This window comes from Geotrypetes seraphini, chromosome 4, assembly GCF_902459505.1.
Source record: "Geotrypetes seraphini chromosome 4, aGeoSer1.1, whole genome shotgun sequence".
Taxonomy (NCBI): Eukaryota; Metazoa; Chordata; class Amphibia; order Gymnophiona; family Dermophiidae; genus Geotrypetes; species Geotrypetes seraphini.
Genome location: NC_047087.1, coordinates 203,405,316 through 203,424,538, shown reverse-complemented (window position 1 = coordinate 203,424,538; position 19,223 = coordinate 203,405,316). Strand labels below are relative to the sequence as shown.

Sequence of the window (19,223 nt, the reverse complement as noted above, 5' to 3'; positions counted from 1 at the left end):
CTTAACCTCACAAGTCTCAAACACTTATGATTTTAAAGTGTTTGAGGCTTGTGCAGATGAGGACGGAGCTTGCAGGAATGGGTTAGGGACAGGAAAAGAACTTACTGGGACGGGAAAATGAGTTCCCACGGGGACGGGGAGAAATTTGTCCCTGTGTCATTCTCTACTATGCACCTATCCAAAGGTCCAAACACAACAAATCCTAAGAAAGTGAATGGATTTTTTTATTCTTAAAAGCAGCTAGCAATCCAGTAACCAAGCTGTAGTAGAACTACTAATTTATTTAAAATGTGCACACAAACAGTTATGAGCTTTAAGCAGCTTTCTAAACTTGTCCTGGTAATCCCACAGCCAGTCCGTCTAGCAGCACCCATTCTCAGCTTCTTAAAAAAAAAAAAAGAAAAAAAAAAAAGAGACACCCAAAAAAACTCATTACTGAAGTGGAAAAGCAGAAGTACCTATACTAGAGGAGATCCATAATTGTCTTCAGATTTCACACCCAGTGTTTTCTTGAAGATTGCTTTTCAATTCTCAATAGCTTAAACATGAACTAATTACATACTTCAAATCTCTTCAATAGTATTCCCAGTGCATGATTTTAATTTATACTAGGATAATAACCATGCTGAAGTGTGCAACCTTTGAATTTGTCAAATTAGTTTGCTGGTTGTAGGTGAGGGGAGGGAAAGGTGAATAAGTGTAAAAAAAAGTGAAGCTAGCTAGGTAAATGGCCTAGTATTAGGGCTGTGAGAATCAGTACAGTTGGAGTTTTAATAAACACTGTAAAGATTTCTTCCAACCTCCTTCCCCAAATAGTGAAATTTAAATTTTCTAGTGTTTCTCTTTCACAGAGATAAGTGACAAGCTTAGTAAAATCAGGCTCTTACCACTTTACCAAAAAAAAAAAAAAAAAAGGTGGTCAACTTCACCCCCCATCTTAAGAACTTAATAACCCTACTGGGTCAGACCAATGGTCCATCAAGCCCAGTAGCCCATTCTAATGGCGGCCAATCCAGGGCACTAGTACCTGGCCAAAACCCAAGCAGTAGCAATATTCCATGCTACCAATACAGGGCAAGCAGTGGCTTCCCCCATCTTTTTCCATCTGCATATTTACAAGCCGCAAACACTGTACCTCATTTGTTTTGGTAAGGGCATAGTATTATAAATCCCTATTTTATACCTTTTGAAAGATATTCAGAATAAAATCACAAAATCTATTCTTTTTCTAAATTAGATCTGTGCAAAAGCACCACTTAAGTCTCATTCATCAGGATCAGGAAGTGCCAGGCCTGTTTTTTCAACTTCCTTCAATTCATCATTTCTAGGATTTGTCACTGCAGTTCATTCATACAATTTATTGAATTACAAATCCCAGAATACTTGCATCACTAAGACCAAAATTCAGAACCAGTTCTGAGGACTGGAGAGTAGGAAGCTATGGATTCTTGTAAACATCCCTCCAGCAAGCGTTGTGTAAAGTTAGGCAAGATGCTACTACACAGAGAATGTTTCCTAAATCATACTTTTGTCTCCATCTGGAGGTAAAGTGAGCATCAACCATAGAAGAATATCTATATTTTAAGGACCCTATCCTACTTCAGACTGAGGGCAATGACGAAAGAAATGATTAGAACAAGATTTATTTCTACCAGCTTCTGTCAAACAAATATGAAAACTAGCTGCAAGATGGAAAACACAAAGGCCCATAGTATATAAATGTCACCAGAAGGCGCCCTACTAGCGTCTAGGATGAAGATGCCATTTAAGAGCTCTTTTAAAAGAGATTTCAAGCGCCTATTGGTGCCTATAAAAAAAAACAAAAAACACAGCATCAGAATTGCTGTGGAAGTGCCTACTGGTACCTAATGCCACTGTATGTGTGGCTAGTGCTGAAAGTGATCAACAAGCCACTGTTGTTCAGTCTGACAAGTCATATACTGGTTTGTCTAATACAACTAACTTAAGACAAGCTAGTGTTAAATGCATCTACCTTGGAGGTGCATCTATTATGGACCTTCAGACAGCAATCGGGTATATACCTGTAGGGGTGTTTCCGTATTCACACCTGAAGGTTAGGCCTCTCTGATGTCATCAAAGCCTGAACCATTGTCCTACATACCACCAGTTGCTTAATGCTTCATCGGTCCAACCTTTATTAATTCAATGAATCACTCTCCTATTTATCTAAGTGCCATTTTTTTAGTAATGTATTTTTATATATATATATATATATATAAAACCTATCATTTTTTCAATAACAGACCATCACTTAGCTTATAGTGAGCCTGTGCTGTGGGGAGAGGTGAAGACAGCACAGGCTCACTATAAGCTAAGTGATGGTCTGTTATTGAAAAAATGATAGGTTTTATATATATATATAAAAATACATTACTAAAAAAATGGCACTTAGATAAATAGAAGAGCAATTCATTGAATTAATAAAGGTTGGACTGACGAAGCATTAAGCAACTGGTGGTATATACCCGATTGCTGTCTGAAGGTCCATACATATAATAGATGCACCTCCAAGGGTAGATGCATTTAACACTAGCTTGTCTTTTAAGTTAGTTGTATTAGACAAACCAGTATATGACTTGTAGTGCTGAAAGTGGCATTAGGTGCGAATCACGTCAAAAAGATAGGCACTGGAAATGTAGGCCTTGAAAACCCTGGTGCCCAGCTTTGCCAGAGGCTTGATTCTCTAAACGGCACCGTTGCATGAGTGACACGCAATTGGTACCGTTTAAGAGAATCCAAGAAAAATAATTATAGTGAGCTATTTCAATCATGTCATACTAATAAGTCTTAGGATGTGCGCAAAAAGTGCACAACAGCAAGGGTGAAGCTTGGTATAAGAAAGGTGAATGGTCCCCAACTTTGCAATGGTAAGGGCACAGTATTAACAACTAGATTGCTAGGGAATTTGGATAAATCTAAAACAGGATTTAAAAGCATTCCTTTTTTCTGATGCATATATGTACAATTAGGGGTGGTTTGATATGGAGAGAACCCTGGAGACAACAGACTAAATAAATAAAAATTAGATAGTCTTTTGAAACATTTTAGTTAATTTTATTTTGATTATTGTATTTTTTTCTTTTTTTTAGACTATGTAAATTACTTAGTTGGTTTTTAAGACTGTTAAGCTGCCCAAAAGGCTATTACCCTTGGTGTGGGATAATAAAACTTGGTGTTTTGACATCCCCTAATACAAAAGGATGATGCCAAACATGAAGTTAAACATAATACCTACACTTAAGGCAGAGGCTTGTAACATTTTCTTGAGCAATCAAGCCGGATCTGGAGGCTTCACCAAATACAAAGAGCATGAACGAATTACTCTGCTTTTGCCCTTTCCCTTCCTTTCAGGTAGGCTTTGTAGAAAAAGCTACAGAATAGGAGCAGGTAACTTAAGTACATCACAGATGACCAGAATATGTTCGCCCAGGTGCTAGGGCAGGAGCCATCCTGCATCCAGGAGTAGACCAGGACGTTCACCATCAAGCCCATCACCATTTGTAGAATCTGGGTGAATGTGATGAACATGGCGCAGTAGCGGGGCACGTGAAGCTGCGCAGCACGCAGCGTGTAGTAGGAATACATGACTGCGTGGACGTTGTAGTTCATGGTCATAAACCAGCCACCTCCAGCCACCATGTCCTTGTATGCATACCAAGCGTAGAGGAGCACCGTGATATGGTGGTACCAGTGCAAGAATATCAGTTTCTGTTTGCGCAACACAATAAAAAGTGTGTCACCTGTAGGTAGAGAGGAAAGGGAGACAAGTTACCAGGAATGAACTCTTAAGAGTCCAGAGCAAGCATCTGAGGAAACAAATGGTAGAATGTAGTCCCAAGCTACAACAAGCAAGCAAGCTCTAAAGATTCACTTTATAGAGCAGGGATCTCAGTCCCTCCTCGAGGGCCGCAATCCAGCCGGGTTTTCAGGATTTCCCCAATGAATATGCATTGAAAGCAGTGCATGCATATAGATCTCATGCATATTCATTGGGGAAATCCTGAAAACCCAACTGGATTGCGGCCCTCAAGGAGGGACTTTGAGACCCCTGTTATAGAGTCGGTATCAACATCACATCCGATACGCAGTAGCGGCAAAGATGCTGGTGAAAGGGCAAATTCAGTTTAAGACCAACAGTGAGGAAGGCTTCTGGTAAAATTATCAGTGAATCAAATAGGATGAGGCTATCAATCTTTGCTGAGCACAAACAAGACGGCCCGAGTTTAACTCTTCCAGTCTGTGGACTGGTGGCACATTGAAACGAAGTGCATAGTGCAGTAGTGTAGCCACTCAATACTTCACTAAACGGGGACAGAAATCTTCAGCAGTGAGCAGTTGTTGCATTTAGAGATTTTTGAAGATGGAAGTATAAGTTTGCTGCTAGGCGCCTCTTCTATCAAACTGCGCTAGCAGTTTTTAGCGCAGAGAGCATCGGGAGCAAAGCGGGTCATTCAGCGTGGCTCACCGCGCTACAAATTGCTAGCGCGGTTGGATAGAAGAGGCCCTAAGTGTGTTAGATTTATTTGAGTGGATATTATTGACTTTCAGAAAAAGTAATAATAATAATAACTTTATTTTTGTATACCGCAAGTACCACAAACAGTTCAGAATGGTTTACAGAGGAAGAGACTGTGCATAGACAGCGATGTTACAGAGAGTAGTTTCGAGTTACTTTGGTGTCAGGGATGCAATAAGTAGTTCTGAAGTACAACAAGGTCGGAAGGAGTCAGAGAAATTTATCAGATAAATATAATAATGAAAAAAAAATTTTATTAATGCATCAGCCCCAAGGATTATGGAGAAAGGATCTCAGATAGGTTGCTAGTACATAGAAGTCAGCTGGAATAGCTGTTCAGCCAGAACATCCATATTCTAATCATTGATCCTCCAGCACCTCCATAAATCTTTACGTGTGCAAAATTGCAAATCTGTGCTTTGTGTGTGCAAAATTGCTAATCTTTGAATGTACAGAATTAAATCTATTCAATAATTTTTTTAATGATTTTTCTATATTTATTTATTAAAAAATTTATATACCTTGTCATATGAGGCGATAATATGTGAACATTACTTCATGTTAAACCTACTTTAGATAAATATAAAAGTCGCCTTTTCATGATCTTGACAGGAATGGGGGTTCAACTGATTACTCATAATTGGTAAAAAACCATGATAGGATTAATTTTACTTTTTGGTGGGTAACTGTGTGTACTACGTATAAGTATGAAAGGATGATGGCAGAACGTTGGGGGACCAATAAGTCCTTTAATGATGTATGGAGTCCATTAACTAATTTTATTGCATTATAATTAGGGTTATGTTTCTTTCTTTCTTTTTCCATTAGAGTCCTTGCACATCCAGGGAGGGTGGAGGGGTGGGAGGAGGGAAACGCATTTTGAGGAGTTAAATTATTTCATTACAATATTGAAATCATATCACATGTATTATTGTTTTAATAATCAAGATAACAATGGGAGAAAATGATTGTTTAATGTAATAATTGTATAGCTAGTGTGTTTTTATGCAGTTTGTATGATTTACCATTTGTATTGCACTATCAAAGTTTAAAAATCAATAAAGATTTACAAAAAAAAAAAAAATAATAATTATATACCACATACAACTATGCAGTTTCCATATCACATCCCTACGATTATCACATATAACATAGTCATTGCCAGTTGCCAAGGCCATTTATCTTATATTGGTGGCCTTGGCAGCTGGCAATGACTATAATTTTTACAAAAAAAGTATTGAAAAAGCATATAGAAAAATTAAAAAATTATTCAATTGATTATTTAATTAATTCTGCACATTCAAAGACTAGCAATTTTGCACACACAAAGCACAGATTTGCAATTTTGCAAACGTAAAGATTTATGGAGGTGCTGGAGGATCAATGATTAGAATATGGTTGCTTTAGCTGAACAGCTATTCCAGCTGACTTGTATGATCTAGCAACCTATCTGAGATCCTTTCTCCATAATCCTTGGGGCTGATTCATTAATTAAAAATTTTCATTATTAATTTTTTCATTATTATTATTTTAATTACTTTTTCTGAAGGTCAATAAGATCCACTTTTAGTTCTATATTTTTGTCTTGGATTGTGGTATCTTCATTTTTGGGGTTTTTTTGTTAGATTTATTTGAGGACATTTAAAGGAAGGTTTGTATGCTGGATGATTGAAAGCTGTGTCAAGTCCTATTAGAACAAAATATTTCGTTTTTGAGGGTTTTCCTTCCTAAATACCTCCAGCTGCGATACACAAGTGTTGAGTCATTTTGTTCATCTGGTTTAGGGAATACAGTTTGATGTCCATTTGATTCATTTACCTAGATTATCTGTTTCCTGTGCAATGATATCTACATATAATTGCTACACCACTCTTTTTGTTTTGTGCTGGGGACACTTCAACATTTTTTATCCAGTCAGTATATATTCTATGAGTGGCTGAGAAATTTAAGTGTATTTCCTGAATAAGAAGGAAAGGGAATGGGATTTATATACTGCCTTTTTGTGGTTATACATCCAAAGTGGTTTTCATATATATATATATATATATATATATATATATATATATATATATATATATATATATATATATATATATATATATACACACACACACACACACAATCAAGGTTTGCGAGTAACCCGGTTTGCGAGTGTTTAGCAAGACGAGCAAAATATTCTCACAAAACTTGTCTCAAGCGGCACCGGCACATCCAGACCGGGGTGGGGGGGGGGGGGGGTAAGTGCATGTTGTTCGGGTGGGGTGTGCCGGTTCAGGGGGGGGGGGGGGGCAGAACGTATCAAAGCGAGTTTCCATTATTTCCTATGGGAAAACTCGCTTTGATATACGAGTATTTTGGTTTACGAGCATGCTTCTGGAACGAATATGCTCATAAACCAAGGTACCACTGTGTGTATATATATTTATTTAATACCTGGGCCAATGGACTATTAAGAGACTTGCCCAATCATAAGGAGCAGTGCTGGGAATCAATCCCATAACCTCAGGGTGCTGAGGCAGCAGCTCTACCAATAGGCCACACCTCACCTCATAAATATGATGTCTGCTTGTGTTCCCTTAAGATAAATGTAAATTTTTCTCCTCTTTATTGGGTGATTAAGGCTGTTTACATTGAGTGAACATATTTTAACCATTGTCAAATAAATGTGAACTACTAACAAATGGTCTTTAAGTATAAAAATCATATATGTCCTTTATACATCTGATATTACATTCCATGCAGTAAAACATAAGAAATACAGGTTGCATAAATTGTAAACTTAACTAAACTATAGATTTAAACTTATGCACAGTCAAGCATCCTCCCCCCCAACCGCAGACATCCCCCAAACCTCAACTCCCCACCCTAACACCCCCCCGAACCTCAACATCCCACTCTTCAAAAAGGTGGGCCTTCCCCTTCCCAGTGCATCCTTGGATGCACCATGGAGGGGCTTTAGGCCTCCTTTTCAGTGCATCCTGGATGCATTGGGCATGGCCTAATACTGGCACAATCGGGGTCTTAGGCCAAGCCATTGCATCACAGGATGCACTGGGCCCCTCACCGGTGCATCCAAGACCTGCTATTTTAAAGAGGCAGGCCTGGCGGTTGGAGGGAGTTAGCATCCCTCCGGTCGGCCTTTCTTCAGAAAAGTATGGGAGGGGAGGTGTCAGGGTGGGCTTAGGAATGCAAGGGTGGGCTACTGTGGTGTTAGGGGTTCGGGGGCTGGCGGTAGAAGGGAGTAGGTATCCCTCCTGCTAATTTTGGGGATGCTTGTAGGGGAGCCGCAGCTGGCTCAGTTGAGCGCAACAAGGTATTTCCCCCTCCCCCCCCCCGATCAACTGAGCCAGCAGGACTCTCCGAAGCAAGGCTTTGGGGAGTCCTGCTGGCTGGGCTGATCAGGAATTCCCATGCTGTGGTCAGCTTAGCGCCCCGGTTAGAGAATCAGGGGTGGGGGGTCAGGAATCTTTTTGTTAGGGCAGACACGATTCTGCAAAGGATGCCAGTATGCGATTCTCATTCGCTTCTTAGGTGACCGCCAAGTCCAGCATCCTATACAGACTCAGGCCCTCAGAGCTTACAGATAAACTGGAAATGTCAGAAATTCATTGTAAGAGCTGTAATACTTGAAGTGCTTTCGTGCATCATATATTTTATTGTTCCCAACTGTGCCATAATTAGCTCCAAAAGATCTTGAGGCTCATGTGCTGTTCCCATTTTGAGTGAAGTCTGTACATCTTGTTTAGACAGTTTCACACTGTTTCCTGTGTAAGTAGAACTTTATTTGCTGTTTTTTTAATGCTAGCCATCATTTGCAACTGTTTAGAGCTTGTAGGTATTAGATTAATTAGTGAAATGAGTTGTTTCCTTAGGCAGGGTGGAAGAGCACAAATTTCAAGTAGCTATCCTGTACAGAGCCAGGCTCTCCCTCCCCAAACTACTTATTTCAACAGCCCTATAGTGTCTGTGCATGAGTGGAGAGTACATGGTCACTGGCTAGTATATGTTGTTTTTCACTCTCTTATTTTCCCTCTTCTATAAATTGAATATCCTTTCCATGAACTCTAAACCATGTACAAAATACGTTAACATGAATTTTGCAAACTAGACAAAACTACTGACCAAGGGCTCTCGCCCATTTCTCCGGCTTCCTCAATTGAGGACCAGAACGAGAAACATGTAAAGAGCTGCAGAAGACGTTCACAGGAGCCAAAAGACCGACCAAGAGAACAGTGAAATGGGAATGCAACAGAGTTTGGGATTTTGCAGATTTTGCAGACAATTTATCTTTTCTGTTACTGCACCACAAATGTGGAATTCCTTGCCAATCTATCTAAGAAAAGAGCATGATATTGAAAAATTCAAGATTAATTTAAAAATGTTCCTTTTTAAAGACGCCTTTGATTAATAACTTATAATCTGGATCACAATAATTTAATAATTAAAAAAAAAAAAAAACCAACAAATTTTCCCACCTTATGTTTTTCCCCAACCTTCTTTTATTATATTTTGTAATTCTTATCCCCTGCTCCTTTTACTCATGTTTTGTTAAATATGTATTTAGGATTTTTTTATTCTCTTTTAAATTAATTTTTAAGGTTATGTATAATTAATGTCTTAATTTTTATTTTTTATATTGTAATATTAATTATTTCTATTTATATATATGTATGTTCATCGCTTTGAAAAAAAGACAAAGCGATTAATCAAAAATTTTAATAAACTTGAAACTTGCTTCATCTTTCATATGAACATCGTTTGTTAGAATCATTGGTTAAGATACAAAAAAGGGGAATAATTTACGATATGTACAGACCAAAAAATCATGTTTCTCTATAGCATTAAGATCCTAGGGGTTATTTTTGATTATAAATTAACCTACCATGACCACATCAGTAGCATTGTTAAATCAACCTTTTTTAGACTTCGTCAAATTCGCTCAGTTTCACAATTTCTATGTCCAAAGTCACTTAACATTCTAATCCATTCCTTGGTGATTTCTAAAACTGATTATTGCAATGCCCTATTTAAGGGAATAGCTCAAAATGAAATCAAACGTTTACAGATTATTCAAAATGCTTCTATTAAAATTATATCGAAAGCCAGGAAGTTCGATCACGTGACACCTCTCCTTAAGAAAGCGCATTGGCTTCCGGTAGCTCACCGGATAACATATAAATTAAGTTTGCTTACACTCAAATCATTACTTTATAAAACTCCTGCTTTTATTTATAAACTACTGATTCCCTACACCTCAAATAGATTATTGAGATCGAATGAGCAACATTTACAGACGATGCCCTCACTTAAAATTATTAATACACGGCAGCAATTCATTTTTTCTGTCATAGCCCCTCAAACATGGAACTCACTCCCTATTTATTTAAGGGAAGAACGCAACTTAGATAGATTTAAGAGCAAATTAAAAAGCTTTCTTTTTAAGGATGCATTCGATAATTAGTAAGCCAGTCTAGTAGCCTTATTTTAATTGCACTTTATAGCTTCTCTGAAGTATATTGATCTTTCCTTTCCTTTTGTTTTTTCCTTGAATGTCTTACTTACTATCAAACAATTTGTATTTCCTTTCCTAACCTCTCCTTGTGTTTTAATGGGTTTCCAATGTTAGTTTATAATTAGTCTTGCAAGACTTAGTTTTTGTCATTTGTTGTATTGTTCCCTAAATTTTGTAATTTTACTGATATGTACATCGCTTAGAATTCTGATTAAGCGATCAATCAAATCCTTATTAAACCTGAAACCTGGAATGTGTTCTTTAGAACCTTATGGTTCTGTAGAAATCGATTGCAAATTAGAAAGTTGCTTAAGACCCATTTGTTTGCTCGGGCTTTCCTAAGCTAATATCCTATCTTTCTGAATGTCATCTTTTTCTGTGGGTTACCAGATTTGCTTTGCTTTATTGTAGAGTAATGTTAGTAGATGAATGGCTGAGATGTAATCTATATGTTAAGATGGTATCATTTTATGATTTTTATTGATGTATGTGATTTTGTGATCTGCCTTGGATAAAGACGGATTAGAAATGTTTTAAATAAATAAACCAACATCTTAGGCTCTGCTCTCCTGCGGTATTTGAGAGGGTTTTCTACTGTTCGCACCCCTTTTGCTCATTTAGAGAGGATGCTGGTTACATTGATGCAGTGATAGCTGTGCATCAAGTAGGCTCTTTTACAAGATAAGAGGGGATCATTATATTGTTATAACCATGCAATAAGACTGAAAGTAGAAGTATTCAAAGCCTCACTCACCTAGTTCTGGCACTTTGCTCATAACAAATGCATATGCCCAGAACTTGCTCACAGGTCCATTGTAGAAACTCTGGTCACACACAGACTGCTTGAATCCACTGGTGATCAGAACATGTCCCAGGTACCATCCTGTCCGCAAAGCACCAACAATACTGAAATTAAACAGAAAGGGGAAGAGGAGAAAGAAACCGTGAATCCCAACTACTCAAGTCATTAAAAAAAAAAAAAAAAAGCGCCAATAAAAACAAGGAATATACTTTGGAAAATACAAAAGTGCACATATTATCTCTGTCCTAAACCTGATAGTATGAAACATCAACAGACTTACACATTTCACAAAGTGCTCTCTCACCTGCACAGTAGAAGGGCAATTTTTAAATAGTCTAAATCAGTGGTTCCCAACCCTGTCCTGCAGGACCACCAGCCAGTCGGGTTTTGGGGATAGCCCTAATGAATATGCATGAGAGATTTGCATATAATGGATGTGATAGGTATGCAAATCTGCTCCATGCATATTCATTAAGGCTATCCTGAAAACCTGACTGGCTGGTAGGGTTGGGAACCACTGGTCTAAATCCACGGATAAGGAAAATTTTGAAAACTACCCTCAAACTGCACATAAAAAGGGGGCAACTTTAAAGTCATCTGTAGCTTAAAATGTATTTTATGCACAGAAATAGGTGCTTAAATTTTCCACAGCATATGAATGGAAACTTAAGGGCACACCCTCCATATATACAAGTTTCTTTGTTCTTAGTGGAGATGTACATGAAGGCAGTGTTTGCATCTACACCTGTATGTTATAAGTGTGTAAAATAAAATGGAAGATTTGCATACCTTAGAGCAGGTGTAGCTGTACAGAAGCCTTCTGGGAGAGGGGGGTTAAATTTTATAATAGACCCAAACATATTTTCACTTTATAAACTAGGATTTCTCCATCGATGAGCAGGGGAATCCAGGCAATTAATGGTGAAAGTTCCTTGGGATGGGGCTCTCCTACAGTATAGCAATGACAAGCCTTTGGAAGGTCTATCTGAACACGCACAGACATTCCCTTGCTAACTCCAGATCCTCTCCCCGTCTCTCCTCAGTTATGTCTTTCTGCACCTCAAAGGCAACCTTTAGCTCTCCAGTTCTTCCTCACAACTCATAATAAAGTAAAGATAACTAACTTTGAAACCCTCCAGGACCTGATGAGGTAAACATGGGTTTTCCACTGGGCTTTGGCACTTAGGGGAGTGAATTCCACTGGAGCAGGGTCAAACTACACTGGCTTCTGGTGCCCTGAAACGAAATACACTGTGGCTCCACATAGCTACAGCAGCTCCGATACCCACTCATTCTGAGCAGTTCTGCTCTTTCAGCGCTGGCAACTGGTGAAACTGCAGCTCCCCACCCATGCCTGAAGCAGAGCCATGAAACAGATTACAGGCTCCCCACCTCCCCCCATTCTGCTTCATATGCCATTTCTACTCCCAAGTTGCTCAGGTCCTGGCAGACCATGTGACTGCCAAGACCAAACAAAATGCCTCAGCAGAGGAACTGTACCCAGAGAAATGCAATTCTCTTCGAGGGGCAGTACACCTCAAGAGAAATGCAACAGCTCAAAGCAGCAAAAAGATCAGCCCCCACCACTCAAACAGTTGATGCTTAGGCCTACACTTAAGTAAAAAACTACCTCTTGTTTTACAGCCTGAGACACCCTTACCAGACCCCATTCTTTCTGGGGGACCACCTCAAAAACAGCTATGCTAAACATACTTCAAGATTTTCTACAGGCAAGTACAGCCCTACTTCAGATGTCTTTAGACAAACCAACTTTCTCATATGCTTGCCTTCAACCTCAGGTCTATGACTTCTCAGCTATGTTTTTGCAGGACTGTAAGAAGATACCTAACACCATTACACAGAGTCAGTCAACTATGCCAGAGATCTCTTTCAAAGGCCAATAACATCTGCTTCCTAAATCAAAGATGGCACTACCAACTTGTAGCACACCACCACCTTTGTCGGACCTCAGATCTTCAGCATGGACCACCCCTGGATGCATATCCCAACTCGTATCCATTCATTAAGGTTACAGCAATTGCAACCAATAAGCAAGACTTCAGGACTACTGTAAATTTTTCAGTCTTTCAGTACATTCAAGGAAGTACTTGTCCTACCAGTCCATCAAGTCCTCCAGGATCTGCAACTCAAAACTTGGCAGACACCACCCATAATCCAAGTTAAATCTGGATACCTGGATCTAAATTACAAATCCATCCCACACCAGGTCATACCCACTTTCAACTTCCTCACAATCCAATATCCAAAGTAGCTCTAAAAAAGGCCAAAATCTCTGACGCATGCCAACATCCCACCAATGAAGGAAAAAATGTACTATTCTCAGCCTAAAGATTCCAGCCAATCAGCTACAATTCCTAAGTTATCACCATCCATCTTGCAGAAATTAACTGACCTGATCCACACTCCTCCAGAGGACTGGCAAAAGCAGCTCATCCCCAGATTGAGATGGGAACCGCATTCTTCTATTTCATATATGATGTTTATGGCAAAGTCTTAGACATGTCAGCCATCACTATTAGAGTGTTATACAATAGCATAGCTCTAGGCTTCTAAACATAGGGAGGGCCTCCACAACTGTCTTGCTGCTTCTCCCTGCATAGAAATGAATCTTATTGATGAAAAAGATAGGCATGTTCTCTCTTAGAGAGCCTCAACCAAAGAACAGAAAGTGGGCCGGTCGATGAAGTGTATCTAGATTTTCAGGAAGCTTTTGACAAAGAATCACAGAGACTTCTGAGAAAATTAAAAGCTACAGGATAGGAGGCAATGTTCTGTTGTGGATTGGGAACTACTTAAAAAAAAGAACTACTTAAAAAAAAAAAAAAAGAACACAGTAGGGTTAAATGGACAACTTTCTCAATAAGGGAAGGTGAATACTGGAGTGCTGTGAGATCTGTATTGAATTGGTGGTTTTAGATTATACACTTCCCTCTCCGAATCCACGATTTCAGCATCCGCGGATTCTGTTATTCGTGGTTTTAAACCAAAACACCATTTTAATTTTTTGGGCTATTTTAAGCCCTGTTAACCCCCCTCCCTTAAGCCTTATCTGGTGGTCTAGCGGGTTTTCGGGGCATGAGCGATCTTCTCATGCTCCTGCCCTGTGCATACCGCTCACAGGAAATGGCTCAGGAGACTACAGGAGCTCAAGGCAGCCATTTCCTGTGAGGGATCTGCATGGGGCAGGAGCGTGGGAAGATTGCTCCTGCCCCAAAAACGAAGATTGCTCCTGCCCCAAAAACCTGCTAGACCACCAGGTAAGGCTTAAGGGGGGGCTTACAGGGATTAAAATAGCTGGGGGAAGCGGGGGTTAGGGGCAGAACCAGCCTGAATATTATTCGCGGTTTTTAAAATATTTGCGGGCCAGCTCTGCCCCTAACCACCCGTGGATACGAGAGAAGTGTAAACAGATTTAGAAATGGGAACAAAGTGAGAAGTGAAGTGACCAAATTTGCACTACTCAGTTGTTAAACTTCATGCAGACTGTGTGAAATTGCAGGATAATCTTGGGGAGGCTGGAAGAGTACGCATTCAAATGGCAGATGAATTTTAATGTAAATAAGTACAAAGTGATGCTCACTGACAATAATCCCAGGTATAGCTACATGATGCCAGGTTCCACGTTAGGAGTGCCCAATAAAGGGATGGCCGAGGACAATCTATTGAAATATTTTCTTAATGAGGCAGAAACTAAAAAAAACCCCAATGTTAACATTATTAGAAAAGGAATAGAGAATAAAGCAAATGTCATAATGTCTCTGTCACTCCACGGTGAGACCATATCTTGGCCAAACGAGTCCTATCCATGTCCACAGTTCCTGCTCTGTAGAGAACTGTGTGCCACACATTAATTTAGGTACAACTTGGCCATGAAAAGGTCTCCATGTATTTTCAGTTCTGTCAATATCTTAAATACTGCCTCTTCAGTGACAAGGTAAAAGCACTCACACCAAAGCCAATGCAAGCACGTAACAGGGTAAAAAAAATTTAAGATATCTGCCCTCTTCTTCTTTGCTTTTGACTCTGTTCACTCTTACTCTTCTCCTACTTCTGTAGGGAAGTCATGATTTTTTTTAGTTCCCCTCCACTTGCTAACAAGCTTGACAATGATTTGTCATTCTTTCAGTGCTCATTTTTATTCCTTGCAACTTAAAGAAGTTGGAAGGAATTATACATACAGCATCAAGAAAGTTTGCCCATAAACAAAATAACTCTCCAAACTTTTAATGGGTCAAGATCAAAATCTGGCATGTTGGAAAAAAAGAAAGTTCAAACCTGAGCCTGATAAGATTTCAGAAAATTAAGCCTCACCCCTCCCTGCAAAAAAATGGCCCAATGCATATCTATGGAAGAAACAATCCAGTTTCTGCAGCATGACAACAGATACTGGGAAAGGTAGTTAGGGCCAATCCAGGTCACAAGTACCTGGTAGAAACCAGGCAGAGACTCCCCCCCCCCCACCCTCCAATATCTATCTCAATAGCAAGCTATAGACTTTACCTCCAGAACTTGTCTAAACTTTTTTTAAACCCCAATATACTAATGGTAACGAGTTCAAGAGCTTAACTGTTCATCAAGTGAAAAAATTTATTTCTCCTATTTATTTTAAAAGTATTTCCATATAACTTTGAATGTCCCCTAGTTTCAGTTGCCTATGCGGGATAAACCAGAAAATTCAGAGCACAGTTATTAAATACTGTATTTTTCTGAGTATAAAATTACCCAATGAGTGCTCACACATGAATACACATGATTGGACTGAAAAGAACCATCACCAACAACAAAAAAGTTATACAAGTTGCTTCTGAGTATAGGTTGCATCCAGAAAATATGGCTGCAAAAAAGTGCAAATTCTAATCTGAAAAATTAAGGTACATTTTACACATGTCCTCAGGAGGTTTCTTCCCCCTGCCCCTGCACAAAAAAACCCTTATTGAAAGCAGCTTACAACATAGATGTAATATACACTTCTCTTAAACTTTCCACTGCAAATTAAGAGATCACTATTAAGTACTATATATTTTAAATGAGTGGATAAACCTTAATTTTGTCTCTGCCTCATTTTCCACAGAAATTCAGGCCAAAGAACACAATTCTGCTGCCATTCTTTGCCACTCCAGTAGATGGAAGCAAGGTGTACTTAATATGTAGACTCTTGCCCCAGTGTCACTGACAGAAGACCATCACAAAACCAACCATTACCTAAACAAAGCCAAGGTCAGAGACCACAGGACCAATGGCACTCGCAGTTCAAACTTTCGCCTTTCCTTCATGACATGTTGGCCTCCAAATATTAGAGCAGCGTAGACCACAGAGAAGACAAATGATTTGCTCCTGTAAAGGAAAAATAATCATTACTTTCAGCAGCATCAAGGGCAGAAAACAAAATAAAGAGTTAACAATAGCTGCATGGGAACAATAACTATCAAAGGGACATGAAGATAAGAAAACAGAGTCCAGATTCAGTCCAAAGGTCTAGGAAAAATTGAAGGAAGGGACAACAGTCACAACCTCTCCAACATCACTACCCCCTCAGTTATACCCACCCACAATTTTTTCCATCCTACTAACCCTATCCTGTATTTTATTGGTATCTGAGACAGGATGAAGTTCATGTCACTAGCCAGCAGAGGGAGTCTGAGCAGCAGAAAGGAGGAGCTAATTTGCATAAGATCTTGGAAAGGCCCCTGGGAGCTGTCCACTCACTCTGAATGAAGTAGAGTGCTGAAAAGATAAGAGCTGGGAAAGGCAGACGATCCTTTGAGAGCTAGGCAACACTTGAGGGGAGGAATGCTGGCTTTGGCCTAATCCTCAGTAAGCCTGATGGACAGGCCTTCCCAACAGAGCTTGGAGTGACCAGGAAGGTACCCAAGGCTTGACTACTGAATGGGGATCATCAAGAAATTATGTCTCAAAATATTCGGAAGGAAGGAGAGGGAGCTGGAAAAGATAAACCACCAAACAGTTTTATATATATTTTTATACTCTTTCACTTATCTTAGATAGTCTTAGAGCCATTCCTCAGTTATCCAGCTCATTCATTAATACAGTGGTACCTCGGTTTACGAGTGCACCGGTTTGCGAGTGTTTTGCAAGACGAGCAAAACATTAGCAAAATCGGCGCCTCAGAAACCGAGCATGGCTCGATTTACGAGCGCCCCCCCCCCCCCGATCCGGAACCCTCCCCCCTGTGACCGGAAGTCCCCCAGACCCATCCGAACCCGTTTCTTACTTTCAGCTCGGCCTTGGCACCGGCATGTCCTGTGCGTTGGTGCCGATGCCCGAAGATAGGCCTCCTCTTCTCTGCTGGGCCTTGAGCATCTGCGCATGCTCAAGGCCCAGCACAGAAGAGGAGGCCGATCTTCGGGCACCGGCACCAACGCACAGGACATGCCGGTGCCTGTGCCGAGGCCGAGCTGAAAGTAAGAAGCGGGTTTGGGTGGGTCTGGGGGACTTCAGGTCGCGGCGGGAGGGTGCTGGATCGCGGCGGGGGGGGGGGGCGGATCACAAGGGGAGGGTGCCTGATCGCAGGGGGGGGAGGCCTTTGGGGGGAGCAATGCTGGTTCTCGTGGGGGTGGATGGGAACATATCAAAACAAGTTTCCATTATTTCTTATGGGGAAACTCGCTTTGATATACGAGTATTTTGGTTTACGAGCATGCTTCTGGAACAAATTGCACTTGTAAACCAAGGTACCACTTTATTCATAAATGCAGTTCAATCTTCCTGCAGCATTTTGAAAGAATGAGAAGCTGTGAGAAATGGTTGGATCAGTTTCCGAGTAAGTCCTGAAGATATCTGGTGAAATGTTGTGGACGTGTCTATGCCTTGATAGCTAATATAAATTTTATTTCTGTCATTATAGAATAAAAATCCTATGATGCAGCCAATCACAAAACATGGTACTATGTTGGGGTATCTGCAGGAAGATCGAACTGCATTACACATTACAACCATAAGAATTTGCTGGCTTCCACCTCTTAGTTACCACAGCTTAGTAATATATACACCATGTTTGCCAAACAAAATGCTATTCACATCAAAACTGAAGCTTTTTAAGTTGTTTCTGAGAGAGCCTGCAACTGACACACAAAACCATTACTTTTGTTGTAGTAATTGAATGTAATTGGCCATGTCAGATTATCTTAATTGTAACTCAGATAAACTCTTCCTTTTGGACTCAGTGCATTAATAATAACATGAGGATTAGTCAACATAACCTGTGAGAAACAAGTTCACAAAACTCCATAAGCCGATTTAGGCCACTTTTCTGCGTCTCCTATCAACCTGAAAATGCTGCTACAAGATGAATTTTAGATTCATAGATATGTTCTAGCTCTGTGTCTGTAATCCACTTTTATATTCCTCTTATACCAAGCTCAGAGATTATATTGCATTCCTATCTATCCAAGCCAAAAGCCCTTCTTCCTCAGAGATCCTCTGTGCTACCATTTTCCTGATACTGCCCTGGGTCTCAACCACCTCCACTGGAAGACTGTTTCATGCATCTACCTACCACCACGCTAAAGAAATATTCCCCCAACCCTAACCCGAGCCTTCCTCCTTTTGCTGAAAGTTAGAAGTGCTAAAACCAAGGACCCTGCAGGCATGCATTCACTGACCTGCTCCCTGCTGTAGCACCTCTGCATAGAAACTACGCATCCAAAGCTTTCACTTTACCCTGTTCTGAAGATAAAAATAGCTGAGCACTAAGCAAAGTTAGCGTTACCAGCTGTCCGGATTTACCCAGACATGTCCTCTTTTTAGAGGACTGTCCAGGTGTCCAGGTAACAGCTTCTCAAAACTTGGCACTTTGGCCGGGTTTTGAAAAGCTTTGAGCTTAGGGATGACATCACACCTGCACATGCTCAGAGGCCCTCCAAACACGGCTCCAAGCTTGAGAAGAGGTTCGGGGGTGGGGTTGACTTGGACGGAGCCACATATCCAGATTTTACGGGCCTAAAATCTGGTAATCCTAAGCAAAGTTAGATCGTGAACGTTTTAATTTATAGATCTGCAATCCATCTCACTTGTGACCTTATAGTCTCTTATAATTATTCCAGTAAGGTATATCTAAGTTTTATCCCAGCCTGCTCTCATTAAGAAGCTGTTACCATTGCACATGGTTTGGCTTCCAGCTTCTACATCAAACCCCCATCCTAACTACTGCATTGATCTAGGGCAGGCACCATCACTGGTACCTATGAGTGCAAGAGTGCATGCAAATGGGAAGAGGAAATCCCCACCCCTTGCCAATCTCCTGCCTATCAGTGCAAGGTAATTTCTAGCCTCCTAATTACCCACAGCTTTTCTTGCCTTGCCATCGGAAGATAAAGACTATATGGCTTATC

General features: G+C 40.1%; 1 protein-coding gene and 1 long non-coding RNA gene across 5 annotated transcripts in view; one reads left to right on the top strand and one right to left on the bottom strand.

Moving 5' to 3' along the window:
• The window catches only part of LOC117360051, a 49,950-nt gene that overhangs the window by 18,566 nt on the left and 12,161 nt on the right, over nucleotides 1-19,223 (top strand). The window lies entirely within an intron of this gene.
• The window catches only part of LOC117360050 (elongation of very long chain fatty acids protein 6-like), a 35,055-nt gene continuing 18,891 nt past the window's right edge, over nucleotides 3,060-19,223 (bottom strand). For all 3 annotated transcript variants that reach the window (XM_033943652.1, XM_033943655.1, XM_033943653.1), the window contains exons 2-4: nucleotides 16,075-16,206; nucleotides 10,804-10,955; nucleotides 3,060-3,761 (exon numbers count right to left, since the gene is read on the bottom strand). In XM_033943652.1, coding sequence (XP_033799543.1) covers nucleotides 3,340-3,761; nucleotides 10,804-10,955; nucleotides 16,075-16,206 — 706 coding nt within the window. In that variant the 3' untranslated portion in view covers nucleotides 3,060-3,339. The remainder of the gene's footprint in view (nucleotides 3,762-10,803; nucleotides 10,956-16,074; nucleotides 16,207-19,223) is intronic.